The 27,174-nt window shown below is 41.7% G+C and overlaps 1 protein-coding gene across 1 annotated transcript in view; it reads right to left on the bottom strand.

Moving 5' to 3' along the window:
• Positions 1-16,066: 16,066 nt before the first annotated feature.
• SAXO1 (stabilizer of axonemal microtubules 1) overlaps positions 16,067-27,174 on the bottom strand; it is a 28,996-nt gene continuing 17,888 nt past the window's right edge. Inside the window, exon 3 of the mRNA XM_055302824.1 lies at positions 16,067-17,070. Coding sequence (XP_055158799.1) covers positions 16,067-17,070 — 1,004 coding nt within the window. The remainder of the gene's footprint in view (positions 17,071-27,174) is intronic.

The raw sequence follows: 27,174 nt of genomic DNA, 5'->3' as shown, positions 1-27,174 counted from the left end.
GAAGGGCAGCGGGTCCCCAGGCCCAGAGGATGTCCACACAAGGACCTTTGTGGGAGGCATTTCAGAGGACCCCCAGCCTCAAAGCCAAACTCCAGCCAGTTTTCTAGCAAATCATCACAGTCTGTTAAGCAGTATAAAAATAAACCAGAAAACTCTTCCTGAAATTCCAATTATTTTCTAAGGAGTTTAAGGTTTTGCTTTAAAGAAAAAGCCAATACTAGAACTATAAATACTCACATACCAACAACCAAATAATATCCTACAGAGACCCCAGGGGAGGAAGGGGGGGGTAGGGGATGAGTCAGAGATGCCAGAGCAAAAACCCAGGAAGTTTCAAATGGTGGGAAGGGCTCAAATAGAACATATGGAAATTTTTCCAGACAAACTCAGAGAGCTCAGCAAGGGAGAAAAAGAGAGATTCCTAGAAGGATGCCACCAACCACAGTGTAAAAGTTTGGAATCTCAATCACAGGCCAGTCCTGGGGTTAGAAATCCCCATCCCAGTGGCCCCTTCTTGGCCTCTGAAGTTTCCAGGCCTTTGACAAGACGAGCCTGGGGAATGTGGGGCCCATCTAGACCAGAATGATCAATAATCACCAACGCTTATCCATGCCTCAGTTTCCTCACCTTTAAAAAGAGGATACTGGGATGCCTGGATGGCTCAGCAGTTGAGCATCAGGTCCTAATCCCAGGATAGAGCATCCAGTCCCACATCAGGCTACTTGTGGGGAGCCTGCTTCTCCCTCTGCCTGGGTCTCTGCCTCTCTCTGTGTCTCTCATGAATAAATAATTAATTAAATAAAATAAATAAATTTAAAAAGAGGATACCTCACAGGATAGGGTTTCTGTAAGAAAACTAGTGGTTAATTTACATTGAGGAAATCTGTGATTGTTGATGTGTCACTAAATGTCCAAGCTACCTTGAAGACAGGGAGATGAGAGCCAGAGCCGGCAGCATTTGTGCTCTTTCATATTTTTTTTAAGATGTATTTATTCATGACAGACACAGAGAGAGAGAGAGAGAGAGAGAGAGAGATAGGCAGAAGAAGAAGCAGGCTGCCTAAGGGGAACCCAATGTGGGACTCGATCCCAGGATCATGACCTGAGCCTAAGGCAGACACTCAACCACTGAGCCATCCAGGTGGCCTGGCCTCTTTCGTGTTCTCATTGTCAGCTTTGAAAGACTGTGCCTCTATTTCCACTTTTGACTGAGAAGGACATCAGTCATTCCTTCAAAGTCCAATACTACACAATAGCATAAATAAGAGCAGCATTAGTGAACCAAAATCTGTATCTTGGAAGATAATAGAACAACCCATGTAACCAACTCACCAAAATGTTCACATACATTCAGAAATACTTCCCAGGACAGACATCATTTTGTAATCCCAATGTACAGTCTAGTTTTGGTTCAGAATACCCAAATTTACGCATAGCTGCCATTTCCTTTGATTTACTAAAAATCACAGAGAGATGTTCATTCAGGAGCAAACATACATGTAATGTAAAAGCTAAAATTACAGATATTTTACTTACCAAGTGGTAGCCTTCCTCACAAACAACATGCTACTATCCCCTTACCTCCTTCTACCAATAAATTCAAAGAAAATAATCTAATTTACTGACAGTTCTCAGCTAGAATGAGACAAGCTAGAGCTCAATAATCTATTTGTGGGCCTCCCTAAAATAGGCAAATTCAAAAAAAATAGGCAAATTCATCCACAAAGGATAAGGGGATTGTAGGGTGAAGAGAAGGATGAAGCTCTTGGAAATAATCCAATGAAAACTGACATGTTGGGTGAATTACCCAAGAAAGGATAAATCAGGAAAACAAGGTGAGATCCCCTTGGTTTGGTCTCTCTCTGTCCCTCATTTTGTTCAATGAACAAGCCATGATTTAAGGACTTCAGGATTCAAACTCACAATACACTGAATGTGAATCAAATCAGGGAAGGTTATCTACCCATATCACATACTGCCAAGTAGGAAAATACTGGTATGGACTCAAGCCTTAACCAGTACAGAATTGAATGCTCAATGAATCTACCCATCCTGTAAAACTAAGATGAACCCAAAATTATTGTCTATCCCCACCCACCTGTGCTGTCCACTTGGAGATGCTTTTACAGGTCAAAGGTATGCAAGCCATTCAGAAATTGTTATCTTTGGCTGAAACCTAGCTTCTAATTCATAGCACCCCAAGGTTTTCAACTGTTTGTTGCTACCTCTAATATGGAAGGCAGAGACTTTGCTCGCAAGACCTGGGCTGTCACCTTGCCTGTCAACTAGAGGTTTATAGCTTTACTCAGATGGATTCTGTGAAGCACCTGGTCCCAATCAACCACATGTGTCACGCTTCTGATAACACAATATACAGATGTCACTCACTTCTGTGTTTTCCAAAAGCAAAATCCATCTTCAACCAAAGATTTCCCAGGCTGCTCCTAAAGATGGAGTTTTTATATGTGTAAACAGAAATTAAATGTGCAGTTTTATATGAGTGAAGAGAAAGCAGACGGTGGGGAATGGTTCTCCTGCTGAACATAAATAATGTTTGTTTAAGCAGAATGCTTAGGAGGGCCTGAGAGATTGCATGGTCAGCATCCAGACCAGAAAGCATGCCTGGGAAAACCTGCCTCCTTCTCCAAAATGACATAAACAGCCCTCCTCCGGGTCTTTGTGATGGCCAAGGCTGACCTTGTTACAAATCCCATAAAGGATAGAAGACAAGCTGTGAACAGCTTAGTTAGCAGGTGAGCAACTCCAGGAAATATTTAATGGTCAAGGCAAGGAGCATGGTGATGAAATGTGTCATGGGCTTGATTTTCTGCTCTCCAACCCTCCCCATCATTTTTTAAACAACAATGAAGGCCAGGAAATGACTTAGCTGAGGTCACTTGAAGAATAGTGAGGTTGTTTGGTCAGTCATGCAGGTCGTTCTGTCCTAGGGCTAAAGCTCAGCATGTCACAGTACCAGGGCAAAGAGCAGGTGCCAGGTCGATGGGCCAGCCATTCCTGAGCTGAATTTCTTCACCTCCGAGGCCCTTCCTATCAGAATGGAGATACTCACAGGAACCACCTGAGAGCAAAACCACCATAATTTCAACCCTCCATTCCCTCTGCAATGGGAAGGCCTAGCCTCTACACCAGGGTCTTGCTGAGATGGAAAACCACCAAATCCTCATCTGGTCCTGGTGGACCTCATCCTACATCCCACCTCCCACCCCACACCCTGCCAGTTAAGCCTTTATTTCTTCTCATCTCCTCCCTGATTTCTTCTCCTATCACTTACCTTCCCCTTCCCTCAGTCTGAGAAACTCTTGCTAAGCACCAACTCTGTGCTGGGCCCAGGCTGGGCCCTGGGGACACGGGGCTGAAAGCCAAGTCCTCATTTTCAGGGAGCTCAGAGTCAAGTCAGGAAAGTAGTCATATTCTCACCACAAATGCCAACATGTCCTACTCTAACTATGACGTCCCAAGCTGGGGGAAATCTCCAGCTCAGCACCCAGGGATTGCTCCTTTTATTCCTAATCGTCTCTCACCGGGACTTCACAAAGGTATCCTGTTGGAATAAACCCACTCCCCACACAGCAGCTAGAACTATCATTATACTGCCTACAAATACACCAGTGTAAGCTGATGCACATGTGAAATTAACTTAAATCTACACCCTAGAGGCAGTTAGCTCACATTTAATTACCCAATCATAAATCCACCCTCCAAAACTGACCACTACAAGCCTTTCAAATACTGTTATCTAAATCTGCCACAGAGGGTTTGTTCATTACAATAAAGTTCATTAATTACACACCAATGAAATGAAAGGTTCTAAAGGGCCTGGAAAGGGTACACAGCACCACTGCCCCTGTACCAACAATCTAAGAATCCAGCAAATCCAATAGCCTAGAGCCCAAAGTCTAGAATTGTCTTTGGTTCTGTCCCAACCCCACCCCCACCCCCACCCCCATCATGCTTAGTTTAATTTGACTAGAGAAGTTTTGGGTTGATCTCACCATAGGGACATTTGCCTTGGACTAACTGTCAGAGTGTCTAGGGTTCGACACTAGGACTTATTAATGAGTTCAAAGAGCAGGTTATAGGACTGTGTTGGGCCAGTTTGCTAGCATGTATGCCACAATTTGGGCTGGGATTGTTTTCAGTGAAACATACCACCTTAGGGAATGACGCTGCATAGGTGGAGACACAGAGCTCCAGCCTCTCTGGATAGAGCTACCCATTTTATCAAGATAACCCAGAAATCAGTGATAAGCCAAAATGGCTTAAATCCATTCACAAAGAGATCATATCAAAAGATGGTTTGGGTTATACCGGTCCTCTGTTTTAAAACCTGCTCCACTGTCCCACTGTTGTCAAGATAAGGAATGGACTCCTTAATATGTCCTGAGGTGCCCTGCAACCTCATCTCTGGTCACTGTCTCTGGGTGACTGGCCTCAGTTCCTTGAAAGCTCCATGATCCATTCCCCTTCCCCTTCTTACCTTCCCAGAAGCCCTGGAATACTAACCACCACACGCACCACCACTTACTCTCCCATTGTGACGTCTTTCTTAGAACCCAGGACAGGCAAATATGGAAGCTATAAATTCCAAATAAATAAATAAAATAAATAAATAAATAAATAAGTTTATAACATAATGCTTCCTCCAGATTGCTGCATTTTAGAACTTTTTCCCCTCACTGCCCTGCAGCAAAACTGGAAAGCTGGGCCTCTCAGCCCTTTGACAGCCCACAGAGATGGATACAGTCTGAGACCCAAAGTCAAGGTCAAAGGCAGGGAATCCTGTGTTCACAAAGCTATCTCTCCCTCTCTGGTCCTCTTTTCTTCCCTTGTAGCACATATTCACTTATTGCAAGGCCAGGTTTGGATTTGTGGCAGAAAAATAGAACTACAATTATTTACAACATCCCCTCATCTTTTATTACTAGACTATAATTGACATACAACATTTATTAGTTTCAAGGGTACAACATAGTGACTCAACAATTCTATATATTAGTGCTCACCATGTTACATGCAGTCACCATCTGTCACCGTACAATGTTATCACAATATTATTGACTATATTACCCATGCTGTTCTCATCTCTGTAACCTATTTAATTTATAACTGGAAGTTTGTACCTATTAGTCTCCTTTATTCCACTCATCCCCTCCAACCACCTACCTCTGGCAACCACTAGTTTTTCCTCTGTATTTAAGAATCTGTTTGTTGGGTTGTTTTTTAGATCCCACATTTGAGTTAAATCATACGGTATTTGTTTTTCTCTGACTGACTTATTTTCTCTTAGCATAATACCTTCTAGGTCCATCCAAGTTGTTGCAAATGACAAGATCTCATTCTTTTTTATGGCTGAGTAATATTCACCCATAATGTGTGTGTACACATAAACACACACACATCTTCATCTTTGGACACTTGTGTTGCTTCCGTATTTTGACTACTGTAAATAATCCCACAATAGACACAGGGGTGCATATATGGTCAATTAATCTATGTCAAAGGAGACAAGCATATACAATGTGGAAGAGATAGTCTTTTCATAAATGGTGCTGGAATAACTGGCTATGCACAAAAGAATGAAATTGAGCCACATTCCTAAACCCCACACAAAAATAAATCAAAATGGATGAAAGACCTAAATTTGAGACCTGAAACCATAAAACTCATAAAAGAAAACATAAGCAGTAATCTCTTGGGCTTAGCAAAATATTTATGGATATGTCTCCTAAGGCAAGAGAACAAAAGCAAAATCAAACTATTGAGACCAAAATAAAAAACTTTTGCACAGCAAAGGAAATTGTCAACAAAACAAAAAGGCAACATAGTAAATGAGAGAAGATATTTTCCAAATTATATCCTATAAGAGGTTAATATCCAAAATATTTTATAAAATTGGACAACACACACAAAAATGTGATTTAAAAATGGTCAGAGGACCTGAATAGATATTTTTCCAAAGAAGATATCCCAATGGCCAACAGACACGTGAAAAGATGCTCAACACCACAAGTCATTGGGGAAATGCACATCAAAACCACAAGGAGAGATCACCTCACACCTGTCAGAATGGCTAGTATTAAAAAGACAAGAAATAGGGGCACTTGGGTGGCTCAGTTGGTTAAGTGTCTACCTTTGACACAGGTCATAGTCTCAGGGTCCTGGAATCGAGCCTCACGTCAGGCTCCCTATTCAGTGAGGAGTCTGCTTCTCTCTCTCCATCTGCCCCTCTTCCTCACCTCTGCTCATGCTCTTTCTCTCTTTCTCTCTCTCTCTCAAATAAATAAATAAAATCTTACCCAAAAAAGACAAGAAATAACAAGTGTTGGTGAGGATGTGGAGAAGAGAGAACTCTCATGCACTGCTGGTGGGAACACAGATTAGTGCAATCACTGTGGAAAGAGTATGGAGATCCCTCAAAAAATTAAAGAAAGAAACACTATATGATTCAATAATTTCACTACTGGGTATTTACCGAAGAAAACAGAAACACTAATTTGAAAAGATATATACAATATCCACTCTTCTAACTAGATCCCAAAAAAGTGACCTTTGTTCTGCTGAAAAGATGATGGTGGGTGGAATACAAAAGAAAGTGACCAATAAAAGACTAAACTGCATGATGTGATAAAAGGATGAGAGATCCTAAGGGACAAGACCTAGATGACTGTGGCTGGAGAGACTAGGAGGATGGGGGTAGGAAAGGGGAGGCAGGTCTCAGTCTCAAGGAAGCCATGCTCACCCTCCAAGCAGATACCTGCCCTCCTTCTCCCTCACAGCACTCAGCAAAATTACAGCTACTTGTCTAATCCTGGTTCCTGGAAACCCTGACTTCAGGAAATCCTTATGCACTTCAGAGAAGACCCCTTTCTCCCTATGAGTCACAGTGCAGAAAGGGGAAACAGAAAAAGGAAAAGTTTCTAGAAATCACAGGATGCTCTGGGCATCCCTTCCCAGGGACGACATGGGGACCAAGGCAGTAAGCAGAAGTGCCAGGCCAGTCTGACTGCAGAGCCTGCTCAGAGACCTACTCCATCCCACTTCTCAGCAGCAGCCTGCTGGCCACCCAGCATTCAGATGTCCATGCTAGCCCTCCCCAAACTCAGGCCTCCTCATCTCTGCGACCCAAGGTTCTAGAGGCACCCCCAGAGCAAGATGTTAGGGAGAACTGCACAGGCCCAGGAGTCTGAGAAAAGACCCCACAATAGCCTCGAGTCACATGGGCCCCCAAGGCAGATGGCAAAGGTAAGAGATACCATGCTTATGAGCTGTGGAATCCTCAAGAGCTTGCTAACCAAGAGGCAAAACCTCCCTAAATTCCACTGTTTGAGAGACTATAGTGAAACAAACATAATAGATGTCACTGCATGTTACCAAATCATAAGATGAAAATGCCTTTTTCCTTGAAAAAGCCCAAAGGATCTTTTTCTACGATGAAGAGAATCTATTCTTAATGTGATTAACTCTTTCCAACAAAGAACTTAAAAAATTTTTAAATCCCTTCAGGGGTGCCTAGTGGCTCAGTCAGTTGAATCTCCAACTCTTGATTTTGGCACTCTGTTCATGATCTCAGGGTCATGGGGTCAAGCCCCATGTAAGGCTCATGTAGGGCGTGGAGTCTGCTTAAGATTCTCTCTCTCTCTCTCTCTCTGTCCCTTCCCCATCACTTGTGCTTACACTCTCTCTCCCTCTCTCTCTCAAAATAAAAATATATATTTTAGATAGATCAATCGATCCCTTTAAATTACCTTCAGTTTCTGGATATAATCATTCCCTCCTATATATTAGCCCTGTCAGTAAGCAAGCATTGTGTAAAGAAGTCCTGTTGCAACCCAATCAGCGTGTTTGCATCTATTTGCTCACATCCAGAAGCAACTCCTAAGTCTGAGTGCTGAGCACAAGGTGGAGAGTCATTCACAGACATACAGTCACCATTCGGGAGCTCATACACCTGCACACTGCATGATCCCACAAAGGCATTTGAAAATTCGGTTTTTTTCTCTCCACATCAACAGTCCCCTGCCTCTCTCCAGCCTTCCCTTGCAAATCCACGTGTCATCTCACCGCTCCCCGAGCTCCTTCTACGAGCATCATTTCCTCCACTGCCCCCAGTTCCTTAACCTGTCTCAGCCTCAATCCCCCCCCCCGCCCCCAACAGGGAGACAACAGAGCAGGAAGCACGTGGAGGCCATGAGGAGTGATGTGCTGTTGCTGTCAGGACTCAAGGGAGCTCCACCCTGGAGATAACAACACTCCGGGGCCACTCTCCGGGAAATGAACTCTCCCAGGCCCCCTGTGCCCGGCACTCTGGCTGTGCCAAGAACCTCCCATTTATCAAGAAGCCAAACCATTTCAACAGTCAGTGACCAGGATGTTTCAACACTCAGAGCTGACCCTGAGGCAGGGCAGGACCCGCTGAGATTTTTAAATCATCAAAGAAAAGTTCAACCACATGTGTGCATGCGTGCAAATTTTATTGTATTCTAAACGTATTCCCAAAAAAATGTATGATGAGCACTTGGCAGGTTTTCTTCGTGTGTGTTCCAAAAGGTTTTACACAATAAAAGGGCTCTATTTTCAGCATTGGAAACTGTTGTTCCTGCCTGTTCAGCACTCATCCCTCCCCTTGCCTGGAAACTACACCTCTACTTCCTTTGGGGACCCGCCCCACCCCAAGCCCTCCAGGGCTCACGTAGTCTGCATGGGGTTGACCCCACCCATACACACTACTCAGTCCATGGGGAGGACCCCTGATTCAGTATTGGACAAAGAGGATTTGTTTTTTTCCTCCCTGGACGTGGCCATCAGTTCAGGGATCAACAGGAAGACTCAAGAGAGATTCATTTCAGGGACTATTACTGGAGCCACTGGGAAGGAGAAGCTCTTTAACTGAAGGATATCATATGCTTAAAATCACTAGAAACCCCCACATGGGCAGAGCCTGCCCTTCTTGGCAGTACAGAAGAAAATAAAGCCAAAAGATGAAGACCAAGCACCCACTGCATCTTCTCCAAGTCCCTGGACTCAGCTTTGCCTGAATCCCATAGATAAAGCCCTGAATCCCATAGATAAAGCCCTAGACTGTTCAACTGTCTGAACCAAAAAATTCCCCTTTTTTTGCTTGAGCCCTTATAATTGCTAGCATACTGATTCACATACTAGGCTATACAAAGTGTAACACAGTTCCTTTACTCTAGGGTTTCACAGAGCCTTCAAAATATTATTATGCAGGACAAATCTCAAACAGGGTGATATAATCTGCAGCCTCTCCCAAACTTCTATGTCCAATGAACTTTTTTGGAAAACACCTTATCACAGTTTCTACTCCATAGAAAACACCTTCAGAAAAGCTAATAGTTGTTACCTGTCGGTTAACCTCATATTCAGATACTCCAAAACTTCATTCCCTTATAATTATAGATAAATGAGACAAATGGGAATTCATTTATCCAACACTGTTCATGCATTTGTCCAGACTTTAAAAATGTAAGTGTAGAATTCATCATTTGTATTAAACTGGGGCCATAAGCATAAACCATGGCATATTTTTCCAGACTTAATAAAATGTGTGTATGTGCAAATGTGTGTGTACCTACACTGTTTTTTTAATTAGTACATTGGGGTCACAATTCCTGAGCTGCCATACTTTGGAGTTCTACATTTTTAAACCATTTTTTGGTCTCCAGCCCCACTGCCAAGCTGTCAGCAGCCACTCCCTTCTGTTTAGATGTCTGGTTCTAGCAGAACCCCCTGCTGCTGTTCTGAGGGCTAGTAAACCCTCAGAAGCTCATTGGAACTGTACTGAGGGAAGGGGGAAGGAAAGAAAGAAGAAAAGAAAAAAGAAAAGAAGAAAAGAAAAGAAAAAAGAAGAAAGGAAAAGAGAAAAGAAAGAAAAGAAAAGAAAAGAAAAGAAAAGAAAAGAAAAGAAAAGAAAAGAAAAGAAAAGAAAAGAAAAGAAAAGAAAAGAAAAAAGAAAAGAAATGAGGGAGAGGAGCCAATATGAGCATAGTGAGTGCCAGGATAGGGGGTGTTCACTGCATAAAGTACCTGAGTTTCCATACATGAAACGGCTGTCAGGGATTTTGGCAACTTAAAGGCGGCATGTGTCCAGGCTCTGGCCTCAGTTTTGGACATAGAAGTTTCCAAATAACTGGCCTTCGAATATGGGAGGTGTTACAACTTTGCTGAGCCAAGCAGAGAGCCTCTCCAAATTGATAGTAAGCACTGAACTCTGCTTAGAAACTTTAAAATGAAAAGTGGGTTGGTTTGGGTTGTGGGTTTTTCTTTTTTTTAAGCCTGGGAGAGCCTATCATCCCAAAAATTCCATTTCTTAGTTTATAAGTCATTCACTGGCAGAGATGCCAAATTTTAGTCATTTTTCAGGCATTCTGTCTGCCTGTGTTTCTCTAGTAGCTACTTGCCTGCTTCAGGGGCATTTGTGGGCTCCGCTAGTTTACGATCCTGTGACATGAAATGGACAGGGATCGGGATGACGAGGGAGTAACCAAGCTATCCCTGTGCCAGTGAAAGCACAGCCCTGGCCCTGGGCAGGTAGGCAGAGTGCAGGTGGGCAGGCAGGCAGGCTGGTCTGGACGGTAAAAGCCCAAGAACATCAGTGTTAGACTCAGTCACGGAAATAGAAAGTTGCTGAATCCTTTTGATTAACATCAACCTGGGTTTGCTGCCACACTGAGGGTCTTGACAAGAAAAAGCCATCGAACTTCTCTTGTCAGTGTCCAAAGATCTAGAGACAGGGACCAGGGGCACCTGTGATGCAGAAGTAGGACTTAAAGCCCAGCCCAGCCCTATCCTGATGCCTTTTCCAGAATCCAGAGCATATGTTCTGGAAGGTTTACAGGCTCCAGGGCTCGTGTTGCACCCCCAAAGTGGGGAGGAGCCAAGCACCTGCTCAGCCAGCCGCATGGAAATTCTGAGCCTGCCCTGCCAAAGAAAACACGCCTGCCTGCCCGCCACCCCCAGTATTTTTGCCCAGAAGGGCCTATGTCTTCCCTCCTCCAGGCTGCTGACCAGATGTGGGCTAGAGGGATGGCAGGGCAGGCCTGAGGAGCCAGGGGGCCATTTAATCTGCCGCTAGAAACCTGTGCACACCCCCGCCTGGCCAGCTTACTTCCTCTTGGCAACTGCACAACAGAAAAGCACTCTGAGAGGAAACAGATCTCTCAGGTCATCTTTATGCCCTGAGGGACCAGATCCCAGGAGGGTGCGTCCTCGTGGAAAGGTACAGTTGGGCTGTAGGTTTGGCCTCTGCTTTAGAGGCAAAAGCTTGGAGTGGGGCAGGCAGGACAGTTATTCTAACTCTGTATGTTATTTCCAAAATGGTTATGGCAAGGAGACTACAGTGAAAGGTATTCAGAGGACACAGCATGGAAGCAAAACCAGGAGACCGTGCTTGCTCCCCCAGCCACCCCAGCACTGATGCTCCTCCTGTCGCAACTGGGCTCAGTCTCTGCTCAGTGGAGGGCTGGGTCTGAGCCCCCAGGGCCCTCCCTCAATGAGGCTGCTGCTGATATCTGAGAAGGGTAGGAGGGAGGATAGGTGAGGCCAAGGATGTAGGGGTGGGAGGGAGGCATGGAGCACAGTCTGATGCTGTCTGCACAGGCTTAGAGACAGCCTGTGGTTCCGAAGCTAATGGCCCACAGCAGGGTCCCCTCCACCTGTACACACCAGTTAACCTAGTACTTATCCCACTCTGCCCACGTTTGCCCTTCTGTCTAGTTAAGGGGGAAGGTCACCCTCCAGATACACTTTATGGTTAAGGAAATGCCATCAGAATCCCATTCATGCTTTATCACCTTCACCCAGCTCCACCTATGTGAGGTCAAGTCAGCCTACCTGCACTGGTCTCCTTCCTGCCCCACTCACACACACCATGTTAAGCTGTAATAAAGCAATAAGGAAATTATCAGACGCCGTAGTGAAGACGACGGGAGGGCAGTCATCCATGGGCAAGGGGCTTCAAGAAACTTGAAGGAGACAAGAGGTGGATGGGGAACAAAGACCTGCAAGCACAGAAGGGGAAGCCCCAGCTTCAAACAAAACTGTCCCTGGACAGCTAGAGCTGATAGGGAGCAGGTCTTCATGGCAGAGCCTGGCTGGGGCTTGAAGCCAGAAACACCACCTACCATAGAAGGTAGGGTGCTAACAATGGGGATGGCAGAAAGAACCACTTAGGATGGGCCCACCATCTCCATCCTCCAGCCCCTACCTGGTCTAAGATCTTAGAGCCAAGCCAAAAAAAAAAAAGAAAAAAGGCTCGCCCTTAAAGACATTGGCCCTTGTGAACATGCAACAAGTATCAGAATGCCGGGTCCCTTAACCTGTTCTTAGTGCTGTGTTTATACCATAATTGGGGGGCAAATAGAGAGGGGTTCCTAATCACCAAAAAAATGAGAGTACTGTGCTGGGTCTTCACTCATGCAGGTGGCCTACCGTCCAGTGAACCACAGGATAGGACCTACCTATGCACAGTACAGGCAGGAAGTCACCGTCGTGGGCAACAGGTCCTCATCCCAGCAGATGCCATATCCATCACACCACATGGTTTGGGCACCATACGCCAAACCAGCAGAGCCTGTCCAACGAGCCCAGGGCTTCCACACCAACAAATCTCACTAGCCACAGCCCATTAGCCACACTGGGAGACTCTGCTTTCCTCTGATAAGATAGAGCTTGCCATCTTTGGCTTCAAAAGTCCTATCCCTGTTTTCTTCCCGAGAATCTCATCCTTAGAGCATACTGGGCTCTCCACTGGAGCAGGTTCCCTACTTGGCCATTAGAATTTTCCAAATTCTTTGTTCTCCAGTAATTTTTCTTTCTAATATGCATAAAGCCTTGAGATGCTGGGCCATGGTAGATTACGAAGCTCCCAGTTCATTATCACAAGTGAAAAATTATACGATATAAACTATAAATTCTTCCATATTTCCGAAAGAAGACCACGTGTTTGAAGCCTTTCATCTCTAGGGTTTGTCAAACACGATCCTATCAGGTGTTAGAGCAGTATATGCACATGTGTACAAGTGTTTTAACAGAGGTGTTTCCAACGAACTCTTACATGGAAGCCGGATATGCAGAACTCATTAGCAAGAAGCTGCCATGGCAGAGCAAGGAAGGGGAGCCAAGGCCCCATCTGCTCAGCTCACCCTGTTTCCCTCCTCCCAACCCCCATTACTTCCTAAAATGACATTTCCAGGAAGCACAACGGAACAACCCCAACTCACAACAATTATATAACTATATGGGGGAAAAGTGAATATTTTTCCTTTGTAAATTAACTGAGCAATCCTGCTTACCTTCACACTTGTAAACCATGGCCAATAAAATCATGAATAGATCCAGGTAGACAGAAGTCAGCCCCGTCGTCCTCCTCTTCCTCCTCCTTCTTCTCCATCATCATTATCACCATCAACCTCATCTACGTTTAATTAGAGTTAACCATAAGCCAGGGCTAAGCGATTGACATATATTCTATCATTCGACACAAACAATGAAGCCATGGAGCCAATATTATTAGTCACATTTTAAAGAACTTGACCAAGGTCTCCTAGTTAGTGGGTGACAAGGGCCGGGAAGTGAGCCCAGGTCTGCTGGACTTTCTCCTTACATGTTGCTCACCACTGGGCTCCACTAGTCCCCATAATAGCTTTATATAGTTTCTGTGTTTTCTGAGTTTTTTACTTTCATAATACGGATATTTTGAGACCCCAAAAAAGACAGATAGGAGGAGAGAGTAGATTCCTTAATTCTGGGAGAAGTTGGCAGGCAGGGATGTTCTAAGTGCCTCATCTGGCCCAGGGTCACCATGGAGTAACCCCTACACATGTCCTAAAGGAAAGACTCAGAAGAAATTCCTCACCCCAAGAGAACTAGCACTCTAATCAGCCAGGTCCATTCATCCTTCTTCAGGTTCTTTGCAGTCATCAGAAATATTAGAAAAGCTTATTGGTCCTGATATACCAAGCACTGTCCTATAACTACACTGAGGAGAGAAAAGCAGGCAGTGTAAGGGAATTAAAATTCCCAATCTACCAAAACAGACCATATCTAAAATCAATAAGTCAATGGACAATAGTATATGCATATGATTTTGGAATATGAAGGAAAATAGTAACAGAAACAGATATAATAATTTTAAATTCTTCTCTGGGAAGCAATGATGGGGGAGGCCAAGAGCTAGAATAGAAGAGAATGTGGCATTTTTATAAACATTTAGCACTGTGTGGCTTTTCAAGTCAACTGCCATTATTTCTCTAATTTGTGGAAAAAAAAAATCACAAAATGAAAGTAATAAAACCTACCCTCCTTAGTGCTCTCCTTTAGCTTAATGTACTCCAGGAAGAAGCTCAGAGAAAATGTGGTGTCATGTGGCTTAAGGAGCCATGCAACTTGGGACAGCAGATGGGAGGTACCTGGTGCCATGGGAAGAGCACTGGATCTTGAATCAGAAGGCCTGGGTTCCAGTCTTGACCTTGGTTCTCCATGCTCTGTGGTCTTGGACAAGGTGCGTTACCTCTCTGAGCCTCTCTACCCCATAGAGGCAGGTATCCAGACCCCATAGAAGCAAGAAGAGGATTAAATGATTTTTATCAGAACCCAGTGATACAAACCAACCTCATAGAGAGGCTGCAAGGCAGAGGGACCTGAGAGGTTTGGGCCAGGTAAGTAAGAGTCCTGGAAAGATGGGACCTAAATAAAAGATACAGGTTTCTCGCCCATGAACCAGGCACTGAGCCTAAACTCAAGTCTCCAGACTTGAGCTGAAATCTCCTCCCTCCCCTATACACCATTCCCAAGTTTCTTTAGACCATGGAGTATGTTTGGGGTTCTGTAGACTCAGAAATGAGGTAAGTGATCCTGATATCAGGCTGCACCCCTCTGAGTGAGGCTCACCCACATCATGAGCCCATCTGACCCTAGCATAGGTCCTCTTGGACAAAATCTTTCCTCAATTCTTTCCAATTAGGAAAAAAAAAACAAGAACAAAAACAAAAACAAAAAAAACACCAAATTACTTTGCCTCAGAATCAAGCCTTAGACCCAAAAGAGAAATTTCCGGCCCTTCCTCCAGGGCAGGGTCCAACTCATCACTGCATCAAGTTTTGTCACAAGTCTGGTCACAGCTGTCTTTTTAGGAAAAGCAGATCTAGCCTTAGAAGAACCATCCCAGTATAGGGCAATTTTTTCCAGCTCCAGACACTTAGAAGAACCCACAGGGGTGGAGGAGCTCATAGCCAGGAGGAGCCTGCCAACTACCCAGTTGCCAAGGGTCCCTTTTCCTCTTCCTCACCCTGGAATCAGAGCCAGCACTGGTTTGGGTGTAAAGAGACCCAATAGATCCATGCTCCCCTGGAACTGCTGTAGGATCTCTTTCTCCTCTCTCCACTTCCTGTGACTAAAGAAACTCAAGTCTCATTCAGACAGCACTATCTTGCTCATATGTCATGGTGTGAAAAGGTAGGAAGAAGCCAAACAAAGCAGCCCTGGGCAGAGAGAACACAAAATCCAGAATGGGTCCAAGGCACTCCCACCAGCATTGGGATGCAATGGGGGCTATAGTCTGAAATCTCCCCAAAGGTCCCAAGGAACACAGCCCCTTCTCTCCATAATCATCACTTAATGGTAAACACATAGACCTGAAGATTCATTCCCCCAAAAATAAAATTTATTCTTTAGCACTTCATACTTGGCAAGGGTTAATTATCATGTCAATTCATACAGTGATTACATCAATAAAATATTTCTGGTTCAGAGAAGAACCCTTGAGACCAACTTTGATTCCATCAGCACAAGGTAAGGGACCAAAGTGGGGGAAGAAGCCAAGGGAGGGTTAAGGGGAATACTTAGCCCGTGATTAAATGTCATTTTCGTTGAGTCAAGCGATTCTCATTTTATTCAAGTGTCCTGGAAATTATGAAGAAGACTCTTTTTTTTTTTTCCATTTTGGGGAATTCTTTTTTGGCCAATGAATAACTCTCAATCACCTGCTTTTAAAAGTATTGTGCAATTTCTAAGTAACCATTTTTAAATATCAGGCTGACACTGCCAATTCCCGCTGGTTAGGGTTTTCTGAATCATCTACAGAAAGACGGCTGTCCTGCTGAGAGCCTGTCTGGGAAACTGGCCTGTATATCCTGTGCCCCAAAGCATCTGTTTCCTCAAAGATGTAGCCAGGGGGCTCAGCGTATGAAGCCAGGCACCTGCTCACATCCTTGGGAGTAAAGCTGATGGTGTATGTGGTCTGGCCCTCCACGGGGATATTTCCTCGGGGGCCCACCCAGGAAGGCTTACAGCTTTTGGTATTGATGGGTGGGTGGGGCACATAGTGGGCCCGCATAGTGGTCAGACAATCCAAGGGCTCAGTGGGAATGTTCAACTGGGGAACAGGCTTGACTAGCTCTGTGCGCATGCCAGGCCACTGCTTGTAGTCGTCCTTGGTGGTAGTGGAGCCTTCAAAGTGGCCACCCTTCTTGACTGAGAGCACCGGTCGGCAGGACTGAGCTGGGGCACCTTTAGGGTATGTGTAATGGGCCTGCACTGTTGTCAGAAGGTCCATCTTTTCTTCAGGAGGGACATAAGTGACAGGAACTTTGGAGAATATCTGGGGTGTGGGCCACGCTTGGTACTTATCTCGAAACTCGGTGGTGTTAGAGAAAGTCGTGTCTAAACCACAGGACCTGGCTGGAGGTTTCAAGCTCTTGGTTGGCTCTCCCATCAGGCCCCGGTAGGATTCTTTGTGGGTGGTAAGGCTTTCAAAGGGGATTTCACAGGGTCTGAACTTCTCTGCTTCATACACAAAGCGCTTCTCCATAGGGTGGGCCACATAGCTCATCTTGTAATTAGTCAGATCCTCCAGCGGTATGTTACAGAGCTTGGGCATGGCCAGAGGCTTACAGCTCATGGTGTTCACTAGGCCCTTTACAGAATAGTCATCCTGGTGTGTAGTTCTACTATCAAACCTGGTTGATGCTGGCCGGTAATGGTGTTCTGGACGAAGCAGCTCTCGTCTTGGTTGGTTCCAAGGTAAGTAATCAGCTGAAAATAAAGCAGAAGTGGTAATTACTTATAAATCAAGGCCACTTAACCTACATGTATTCTAAAGGGCCCCAAAGCCTTAAACCAGTCTCCAGGGAGATGGTCCTTGAAACAAAGGAAGACAAGAGTAGATCCCTTCCACTGCCTCAACCCAGGGCTTCATACTTCAACTTTATAGGATTTGCAAGGGAGTATGCAGAACAGATATATTTATAGGAGTCTCATCATAATCCACAATGCTGCATGCAGGAATTTTAGAGAGTCCACAGCTATGGGAGGATCTAAGGATTTGATTCCAGCTGAGGAGTCAACCACCAGTGTACCTTGAACCAAGAATAGTTCTGTTCCTCTGTGGGGGAGGTGCCCACTCTGAATCAGCACAGAAAGAGAAGATGCACATGGTGTAGTGAGAAAGGGGATTCACAAGCCACCACTGGTGGGCCACCAGCCAAACCAAGTAGACCTCTCTTTTCAACCTTGGGGTGACCATGATTGTATCCCTATAACCCACACATTTAACCCACATAAATCAAACATGCTGCCCCAAGGGAATAAGGCATTGTATTGGCTGGTGAGAGAACAGCAGCTGCCACCTACATAGAGATTATCATGTGATATCTTAATATCTTAATATTCTTAATACTTCCTATATTAACTCATTTAACCTGTGGACAGGTCTAATCAGGTGCTTTCAATATGCCCATTTTATAGATGCAGAAGCAGAGGCACAGAGAACTTAGCGAACTTGCCCAAGGTCACTTGGCTAGAAGTGAAAAAGAAGGGCTACAAATCAGGATCCAAAATCCATACTCTGTACCCACTCCACTATCTGATTCTGACAATCAGAGAACACTATATACCAGCTAACTGTGCTAAGGGATTTCCATACATGCATGACCTTGTTTCATCTTACCATAACCCTTTGTGATGGGTATAATTATCTCTATTTTACAGATTTTAAAGAGCAGGACTCAGAGAGGCTAAGAAACTTTTCTTAAAGTCAAATGGCTAGGAACTTAAGAATTGGAATTTAAACCACATGATTGACTCCAAAGTCATGCTCTTTTGACAGCCTATAATACAGTTAGGAGCACCATACATTTAGAGACAATAAAGGTTAAAGAAAAGACTAATGGGGATCCCTGGGTGGTGCAGCGGTTTAGCGCCTGCCTTTGGCCCAGGGCGCGATCCTGGAGACCCGGGATCAAATCCCACGTCGGGCTCCCGGTGCATGGAGCCTGCTTCTCCCTCTGCCTATGTCTCTGCCTCTTTCTCTCTCACTGTGTGCCTATCATAAATAAATAAAATAAAATAAAAAAATTTTTTTAAAAAATAAGGCTTATTGCTTTAAAAAAAAAGAAGAAAAGACTAATGAAAAATAATCAGAATTTTTGCAGAAGAAGAATTTCAGAATATTTAAAGAATGTAAAGAATCGGCCCATGTATCTAGAGGATATCTGTCTCGAGGGGAACCTTTGCTGTGGGACTGGCACGGCCAAGATAATGTGAGGCCTGTACCCAAATAAAAATCTTCCCTAAAGATGATCTCCATGAATCCTGAGGAGGTTTTGTCTTCAAATTGCACTAGGATCCTTTTAAAGTAACTTGCCCACACAAATCCAAGGACAGCTTTGAAACTAAAAATCAGCAAACTGTACCATCCAAACACCTCGATACTGGTTCCATAATGCTGGGCTCCCACCCAGGTCCTACATTGCCCCCATTGTGTCCATAAATTACCAGATCTAAAAAGTAACCAATATGAAATTCTAGTAAACACTCTGAATCTGAAGGGAGTTTTCCTGCTTACAGCTTTACAAACATTAGAAACAAAAGCAGCTTCTAAGGAGCCTTGGTTATATATAGCCAATATCAGTGGAGTCCATAGGTACACTTTTTAAAAACACCTTTACTGAGATCTAATCTGTACAACACAAAATGCACCATCTTACATTTTTTTAATTATTCAGTAACTTTTACAGAGTTGTACAATCATCACCAAAATCCAGTTATAGAACATTTCTACCCCAAAAATATCAACCAAGCCCACCTACAGTTAATCTTTACTGCCATCACCAGACAACCACACAATCTGCTATTGGTCTCCATAGGTGTGTCTTTTGTGGACATTTTATATAAATATAATGGCACAATATAAAGTGTTTTGCATTTGGCTTTTTTCATGTAACATAACAATCGAGATTCATCCTTGTTGCAGCATGTATTAGTTCACTCCTTTTATTGCCGAATCATATTATATGGATATACCAAATTTTGTTTATTTATTCAACAACTGATGAATATTTGGGTTGTTTCTACTTGCTGGCTATTGGGAAAATTTCTGTTCTGAACAGTCATGGCCAGGTCTTTGTATGAATATATATTTCATTTCTCTTAGGTATATACCAAGAGAAGAATTGCTAGGTTATATGGCAAAACTATTTTTAACTTTTTAAGATAGTACAAACTTTTCCAAAGTGGATGTACCATTTTACATTCTCATCAGCAATTTGTGAAGGTTCTAATTCCTCCACATCTTTATCAACACTTTTTTTTTCATTAGAGACACTATAGTAGGCATTTAGTGGTATCCCACTGCAGCTTAATTTACATTTCCCCAGTAATTTATGATGGTAATAGAAAGAAACACAGGAATATATCCCAAAAGAAAGAACTAGACAAAAACCACACACACAAAAAAGGAACTAAACAAAACAGAGATAAGCAACATGTCAGAGAATTCAAAGTAGAAGTCATATAGATATTCACTGGACCCTAGAGAAGAGTTTTCAGTGAGAACTTAAGAGACAGAAAATATCTTTTAAAAAACTAAAAAGAAACAATCACAGCTGAATACATAACTGAAATTAAAAATATACCATGGGGGCACCTGGGCAGCTCAGTGATTGAGCGTCTGCCTTCGGCTCAGGTGGTGTTCCCGGGGTCTTAGGATTGAGTTCTACATCTCCCTCTTCCTATGTCTCTGCCTATGTCTCTCTGTCTCTCATGAATAAATAAAATCTTTTTTTAAAAAAAGATAAAAAAAATATATACCACAAAGTAATCAACAACAGATTAGTAATCAACAATAGAACAAGTATCCTATTCTTATAGGTCAATAATCTGGAAGGTAGGGTAATGAAAGCAACAAAGCAAAACGCAAAGAGAAAAGAGAATATTTAAAAATGAGGATAAGTTAAGGAACATCTGCAACATCATCGAGCATAATAAAGTTAACACTACTGAAGTCCCAAGAGAAGGGGAGAGAGATATGGGGGTGGAAAATCTATTTGAAGAAATAATAGCTGAAGGTTTTCCTAATCAAGGGAATGAAATAGACATCCCAGGTTCAGGAGGCACTGAGAGCCCCTAACAAGATGAACCCAATGAGGTCCACATCTAGACATATAACAGTTAAAATCTCAAAGATTAAAGATAAAAAATCTTAAGAGCAGCAAGAGAAATCAGTTATATACCAGGGAAACCCCTTAAGATTGTGAGCTGATTTTTCAGCAGAAACTTTGCAGGCCAGCATGGCATGATATATTAAAAGTACTAAAAGGATAAAACCTATAATCAGGAACACTCTACCTAGCAAGGCTATCATTCAGAACTGAAGGAGAAAAAGAATTTCCCAAACAAACAAAAGTTAAGAGTTCATCACCACTAACCTAGACTAACAAGAAAGGTTGAAGTGACTCCTTTAAGTGGAAAGAAAGTGCCACAACTAGAAGAAAATTATGAAAGGAAAAAAATTCACAAGTAAAAGGAAACATAGTAAAGGTAGTATATTAATCACTTATGATGCCAGTATGGAGGTTAAAACACAAAAGTAGTAAGACCAATTATATCCACAAAATACTAGTCAAGGGATACACAAAATAAAAAGGTGTAAAATACGACATCAAGTACATAAAATGTAGGTGGGGAGGCAAAATTTAGTGCTTTTAGAATGTATTCAAACTTAAGTGATCACCAATTTAAAATTGGCCTATAGCCAGCCATACACAGAGGAGGTTGTATATGGACCCAATAATAACCATAAGCCAAAAACCTATAACACACAAAAAAAATAAAGAGTAAGGAATCCAAGCATAGCACTAAAGAAAGAAAGCCATCATGCCACAAGGGAAGAGAACAAACCACAAGAGAAGAAGAAAGGAATGGAATTACAAAAACAACCAGAAAACAATTAACAAAATGGCAATAAGTAGATCCCAGGACCACCAGTGGATTCACAGGTGAATTCCACCAGTTAAGAAGAGCTAATACCTATTCTCAAACTATTCCAAAAAAATAGAAGAGGAAGAAAAGTGTCTAAACACATTCTATGAAGCATTACTCTGATACCAAAACCAGACAAGACACTATGAAAAAACCCTGATGAACACAGGTACAAATATCCTGAACAAAATATTAGCAAGCCACATTCAAAAATACATTAAAAGGATCATTTACCATAATCAACTGGGACTTATTCCAAGGATGTAAGGATGATTCAATATTCACTAATCAGTCAACATGAAACACCATATCAACAAAAAGAATAAAAACCATATAATCATCTCAAAAGACTTAAAAAAAAGTGTTTGACAGTATTCAACATCCATTCATGATAAAAAGAAAATACCTCAACAAAGTGGGTTTAAACAAATGTTGGAGAGGATGAGGAGAAAAGGGAACCCTCTTACACTGTTGGTGGGAATGTGAACTGGTGCAGCCACTCTGGAAAACTGTGTGGAGGTTCCTCAAAGAGTTAAAAATAGACCTGCCCTACGACCCAGCAATTGCACTGTTGGGGATTTACCCCAGAGATTCAGATGCAATGAAACGCCGGGACACCTGCACCCCGATGTTTCTAGCAGCAATGTCCACAATAGCCAAACTGTGGAAGGAGCCTCAGTGTCCACCGAAAGATGAATGGATAAAGAAGATGTGGTCTATGTATACAATGGAATATTACTCAGCCTTTAGAAATGACAAATACCCACCATTTGCTTCGACGTGGATGGAACTGGAGGGTATTATGCTGAGTGAAGTAAGTCAATCGGAGAAGGACAAACATTATATGGTCTCATTCATTTGGGGAATGTAAATAATAGTGAAAGGGAATATAAAAGAAGGGAGAAGAAATGGGTAGGAAATATCAGAAAGGGAGACAGAACATAAAGACTCCTAACTCTGGGAAACGAACTATGGGTGGTGGAAGGGGAGGAGGGCGGGGGGTGGGGGTGAGTGGGTGACGGGCACTGAGGGGGACACTTGACGGGATGAGCACTGGGTATAATTCTGTATGTTGGTAAATTGAACACCAATAAAAAATTAATTTATTAAAAAAATAAAATAAAAATAAAAACAAAGTGGGTTTAGAAGGAACATACTTCCCTCATAAATACATACATATATAAAGCCTATATATGAAAAATCCACAGTTAACATCATCTTCAATGGTGAAAACCTGAGAGATTTTCCTCTAAGACCAGGAATAAGAGAAGGATGTCCACTCTTTCACTTTTATTCAACATTGTACTGGAAACCCTAGTCCCAGCGATCAGACAAGAGAAAGAAATAAAGGGTATCCAGATTAGCAAGGAAGAAGTTAAATTGTCGTTATTTGCAGATGACATAATACTATACATTAAAAAAATCCTAGATTCCACCAAAACTACTAGAATAAATGAATTCAGTAAAGTTAAAGAAAACAAAATTAATACACAGAAATCAGTTGTGTTTCTATACAGTAATAACAAAGTAGCAAAAAAGAAAAATTAAAACAACATTATTTACAAGTGTGCCAAAACGAATAAAATTCCTGGGCAGCCTGGGTGGCTCAGCGGTTTAGCGCCACCTTCAGCCCAGGGCCTGATCTTGGAAACCTGGGATCAAGTCCCACGTTGGGCTCCCTGCATGGAGCCTGCTTCTCCCTCTATCTCTCATGAATAAATAAAATCTTTTTTAAAAAATTCCTAGGAACAAAATTAACTAAGGAGGTCTTTTAACAAAAGACCTGTACCCTGAAAAGTATAAAATACTGATGAAAAAATTAATGACACAAATGGAAAGATATTCCATGGATTGGAAGAATATTGTTAAGATGTCCATATTATACAAAGTAATCTACAGATTCAACACAATCTCTATCAAAATACCAATAGCATTTTTCACAGAACTAGAACAAATAATCCCACAATTTTTGGGGAACCACAATGCAAACCCAAACAGCCAAAGCAATCTTGAGAAAGAAAAAGGCTAGGGACCCAGCCAGAAGTGGAGGCATGGTGTGTGAGGGTAGTGCCTGGCTCGTGGTTGCTGCCCAGTACTTGTTGGAGCGAAGAACAAGAGCACAGAGCGGACATGGGAAGAGAAGAGGAGAGCTAAAGATGAAGTTGCCTATTATTTTGAGATCTACTCACACTGCTGAATGTACATCTGATTTATTCTGAGAGCTGTATGGAACTCCATGAAGACACCTTCCACAGTTTACTAGTTGATTTCTGGATTAGTTTCACTCAGGCTGCCCCCAAACCTACCACTTGCCGCCATGAATGACACTGCAGTAAACACGTATGTCATTTTACAAAGTTATGAGAGAATTGCTTTGTGATTCCCTAGGTTTGGTAATGCTGTCCCAGGAGATATGCAGGTATATAATTTATTACTTTGCCTAAGAAGTGGTAGATTAGTCTTCAAGAGTGGCTCTAACAGTCTTCACTGTTACCACATGTTATGAAGCTACAGCATTGGACATGACCCAGCTTTCTGATGTTTGCTAATATAACAAGTACAAATTGTTCTCTTGTTTCAATTTGAACTTGTTTGGTTACTCATGAGGTTTTGAACATCTTTCTTATGCTAATTAGTCTTTATCTTTCTTTTTTTTTTAATTTTTTTTTTAATTTTTTTTATTTTTACGATAGTCATACAGAGAGAGAGAGAGGCGGAGAAGCAGGCTCCATGCACAGGGAGCCTGACGTGGGATTCGATCCCGGGTCTCCAGGATCGCGCCCTGGGCCAAAGGCAGGCGCCAAACCGCTGCGCCACCCAGGGATCCCAGTCTTTATCTTTCTTGTATAAAACCACAGTCTCTGCCTATTTTCCTGTTGGTTTACCTTATATTTTCTTGCTGCTTATTTGCATACACATTCACAATATTAGCTTATTGTTGTTTTGGGGAATGGCAAATATCCTCCAGTTCTGTCAGCTGTCTACTAACTTACCATAATGTCCTTTACTTATCAGACATCTTCAACCTAACAAAATATTGATTGGGAATGAAATGAATTTTTAAAATAGTTTAGAAAAAAACAAACATAGTCATATTAAGTTATAACCTACGAGCATGGACTGTCTCTCTGTTATTCATATGATTTCAAATATCCTTTGAGTTTTAAAGTTTTGTCTTTGGAAATCCGAAGTATTTTTATTCTTATATAGTTAATTTTCAGATATTTCATAGCTTTTGTTTCTATTTTAAGTGATGTATTATTATAACTGATCTTGCATCCAGCACAATTGCAAGATCCCCTTAATAGTGTTAATAGTTTGTGATTAAGCCTACCTTTGGATTGACTATTTTTGTCTTAGGCAGACTCGAGTGCCATTTAGTAAACAGAGAAACATGAAAAGACTTGAACAAAATAAAAAGTTCATTGCTTATACACACACACATACACACACACACACACACACACAAAAGGCTAAATCTATCACAATTCTAGATTTCAAGATTACTCCAAAACTATAGTGTTCAAAACATTTTGGTACTGGCACAAAAATAGACTCACAGATCAATGACAGAATTCAGAGCCCAGACATATATATACATGATGAATTAATCTATGGCAAAGGAGGCAAGAAAATGTAATTGGAAAAAGACTCTTTCCAATAAATGGTGCTGGAAAACCTGGATAGCTACATGCAAAACAATGAAACTGGACCACTTTCTTAAATCATATACAAAAATAAATCAAAATGGATTAAACACCAAAATGTGACACCTCAAACCATCAAACTTCTAAAATATAGGCAGCAATCTCTTGAACAAATTAAGGACGATTTTCCTGGATCTGTCTCCTCAAGCAAGGGAAACAAAATAAAATATAATCTCTTGAGACGAAATCAAACTAAAAAGCTTTTGTACAGCAAAGAAGACCATCAATAAGATGAAATGGTGACATACAGAATAGGGGAAGATATTTGCAAATCATATTTCTGATAAGAGATTGTTATCCAAAATATATAAAGAACTCATACAACTCAATAGTAAAATAAACAACTCAATTTTTTTTATTTATGATAGGCACACACAGAGAGAGAGAGAGGCAGAGACACAGGCAGAGGGAGAAGCAGGCTCCATGCACCGGGAGCCCGATGTGGGATTCGATCAGGGTCTCCAGGATCGCGCCCTGGGCCAAAGGCAGGCGCCAAACCGCTGCGCCACCCAGGGATCCCAACAACTCAATTTTTAAAATGGGCAGAGGACCTAAATAGACATTTTTCCAAAGAAGAAATATAGATGGCCAAGAGACACATGAAAAGTTGTTCAACATCACCCATCATTAGGGAAACGCAAATCAAAACAATAAGATATTACCTCACACCAGTCAGAATGGCTAGTATCAAAAATACAAGAAAAACTAAACGTTGGTGAGGATATAGAGAAAAAAGGTATCTTTGTATACTGTTGGTGGAAACTCAACCAAATTAAGTGAATTGATGCAGTCACTCTGGAAAACATTATGGAGGTTCCTCAAAAAATTTTAAATAGAAATATTATATGATCCAATAATTCCATTCCTGGGTATTCACCCAAAGAAAATAAAAACACTAATTTGAAAAGATATGTGCATCCCTATGTTTATTGCTTTACTTACAATAGCCAAAATATGGAAGCAACCCAAGTGTGTACTTATAGATGAATGAATAAAGATACCAGTGGTATATATACACAGTGGAATACTACCCATGAAAAAGCATGAAATCTTGCCACGTGTGAAAACATGGATTAACCTAGAGGATATTTCACTAAGTGAAATAAGTCAAAGACAATTCTATATGATTTTACATGTACATGGAATCTGAAAAACAAAACAAACAACAAAAACCAAAATCTTAAATACAGAGAACTGGTGGGTTGCCTAAAGGGTAGTGACTTGGGAAAATGGGTGAAGGAGATTAAGAAATACAAACTTCCAGTTATAAGTCACAGGGATGCAAAGTATAGTGTAGGGAATATAGTTCATAATATAATATACTTACCATGATGAGAATTTTATAATGTATATAATTATTGAATCACTATATTATACACCTGAAATTAATTTGTTATATATCAACTGTATACTTCAATTAACATTAAAAAATTTTTAAAGTAACAAACAATGTTGAATACCTCTGCATGTGTTTATTAGCCATTCACATGTTCTTTTGTGGTAAAATGTCTTCTCAAGTTATTTGCCCATTTTTTTTAAATTGTCATCTTACTATTAAGTTATGTCTTATTTGCATATTCTGGATACACATCTTATACTAGATAAGTGATTTATAAGTATTTTCCTCCATTTATCACTTATGGCCTTATTTTCTTAATGGTGTCTTTTGAAGTACACAGAAGTTTTAAATTTTTATAAGATGAAATTGTTTTTCCTGTCTTAGTCTAAAAGGTTTATAGTTTTGGCTCTTATTTTCAGGTCTCTGATCATTTCTGATTCTTGAGTATGATGTGAGGTAAAAGTCTAAGTTCATCTATTTGCATGTGGACATTCAATTGTCCCAGTATCATTTGTGCAAAAAGACAAAATTCTAGCAATTGGTTTATTTCAATTTAATATATAAATTTTAGGATCAGCTTGCCAATTTCTGAGGGGTGGGAACAGCGTTGGGACTTTGATAGGAATAGCATTGAATTTTTAGATCAACTTGGGAGCAACTCTATTTTAATAGTATTGTATCTTCTAACCCATATACATGGATTGTCTTACCATCTAGTTATATATTTCTCTCAGCACTGTTTTTGAAGTTCACTGTATGAGTCTTACACTTCTTTTTCAAAAAAATATCCCAAATATTTTATTAATTTTGAAGCTATTGTGAAGAGAACTTTTT

The sequence above is a fragment of the Nyctereutes procyonoides genome, unplaced genomic scaffold (assembly GCF_905146905.1).
Source record: "Nyctereutes procyonoides isolate TBG_1078 unplaced genomic scaffold, NYPRO_anot_genome, whole genome shotgun sequence".
In the NCBI taxonomy this organism is placed as follows: domain Eukaryota; kingdom Metazoa; phylum Chordata; class Mammalia; order Carnivora; family Canidae; genus Nyctereutes; species Nyctereutes procyonoides.
The sequence above is the reverse complement of the archived record's forward strand: the minus strand, read 5'-3'. Positions and strand labels throughout refer to the sequence as shown.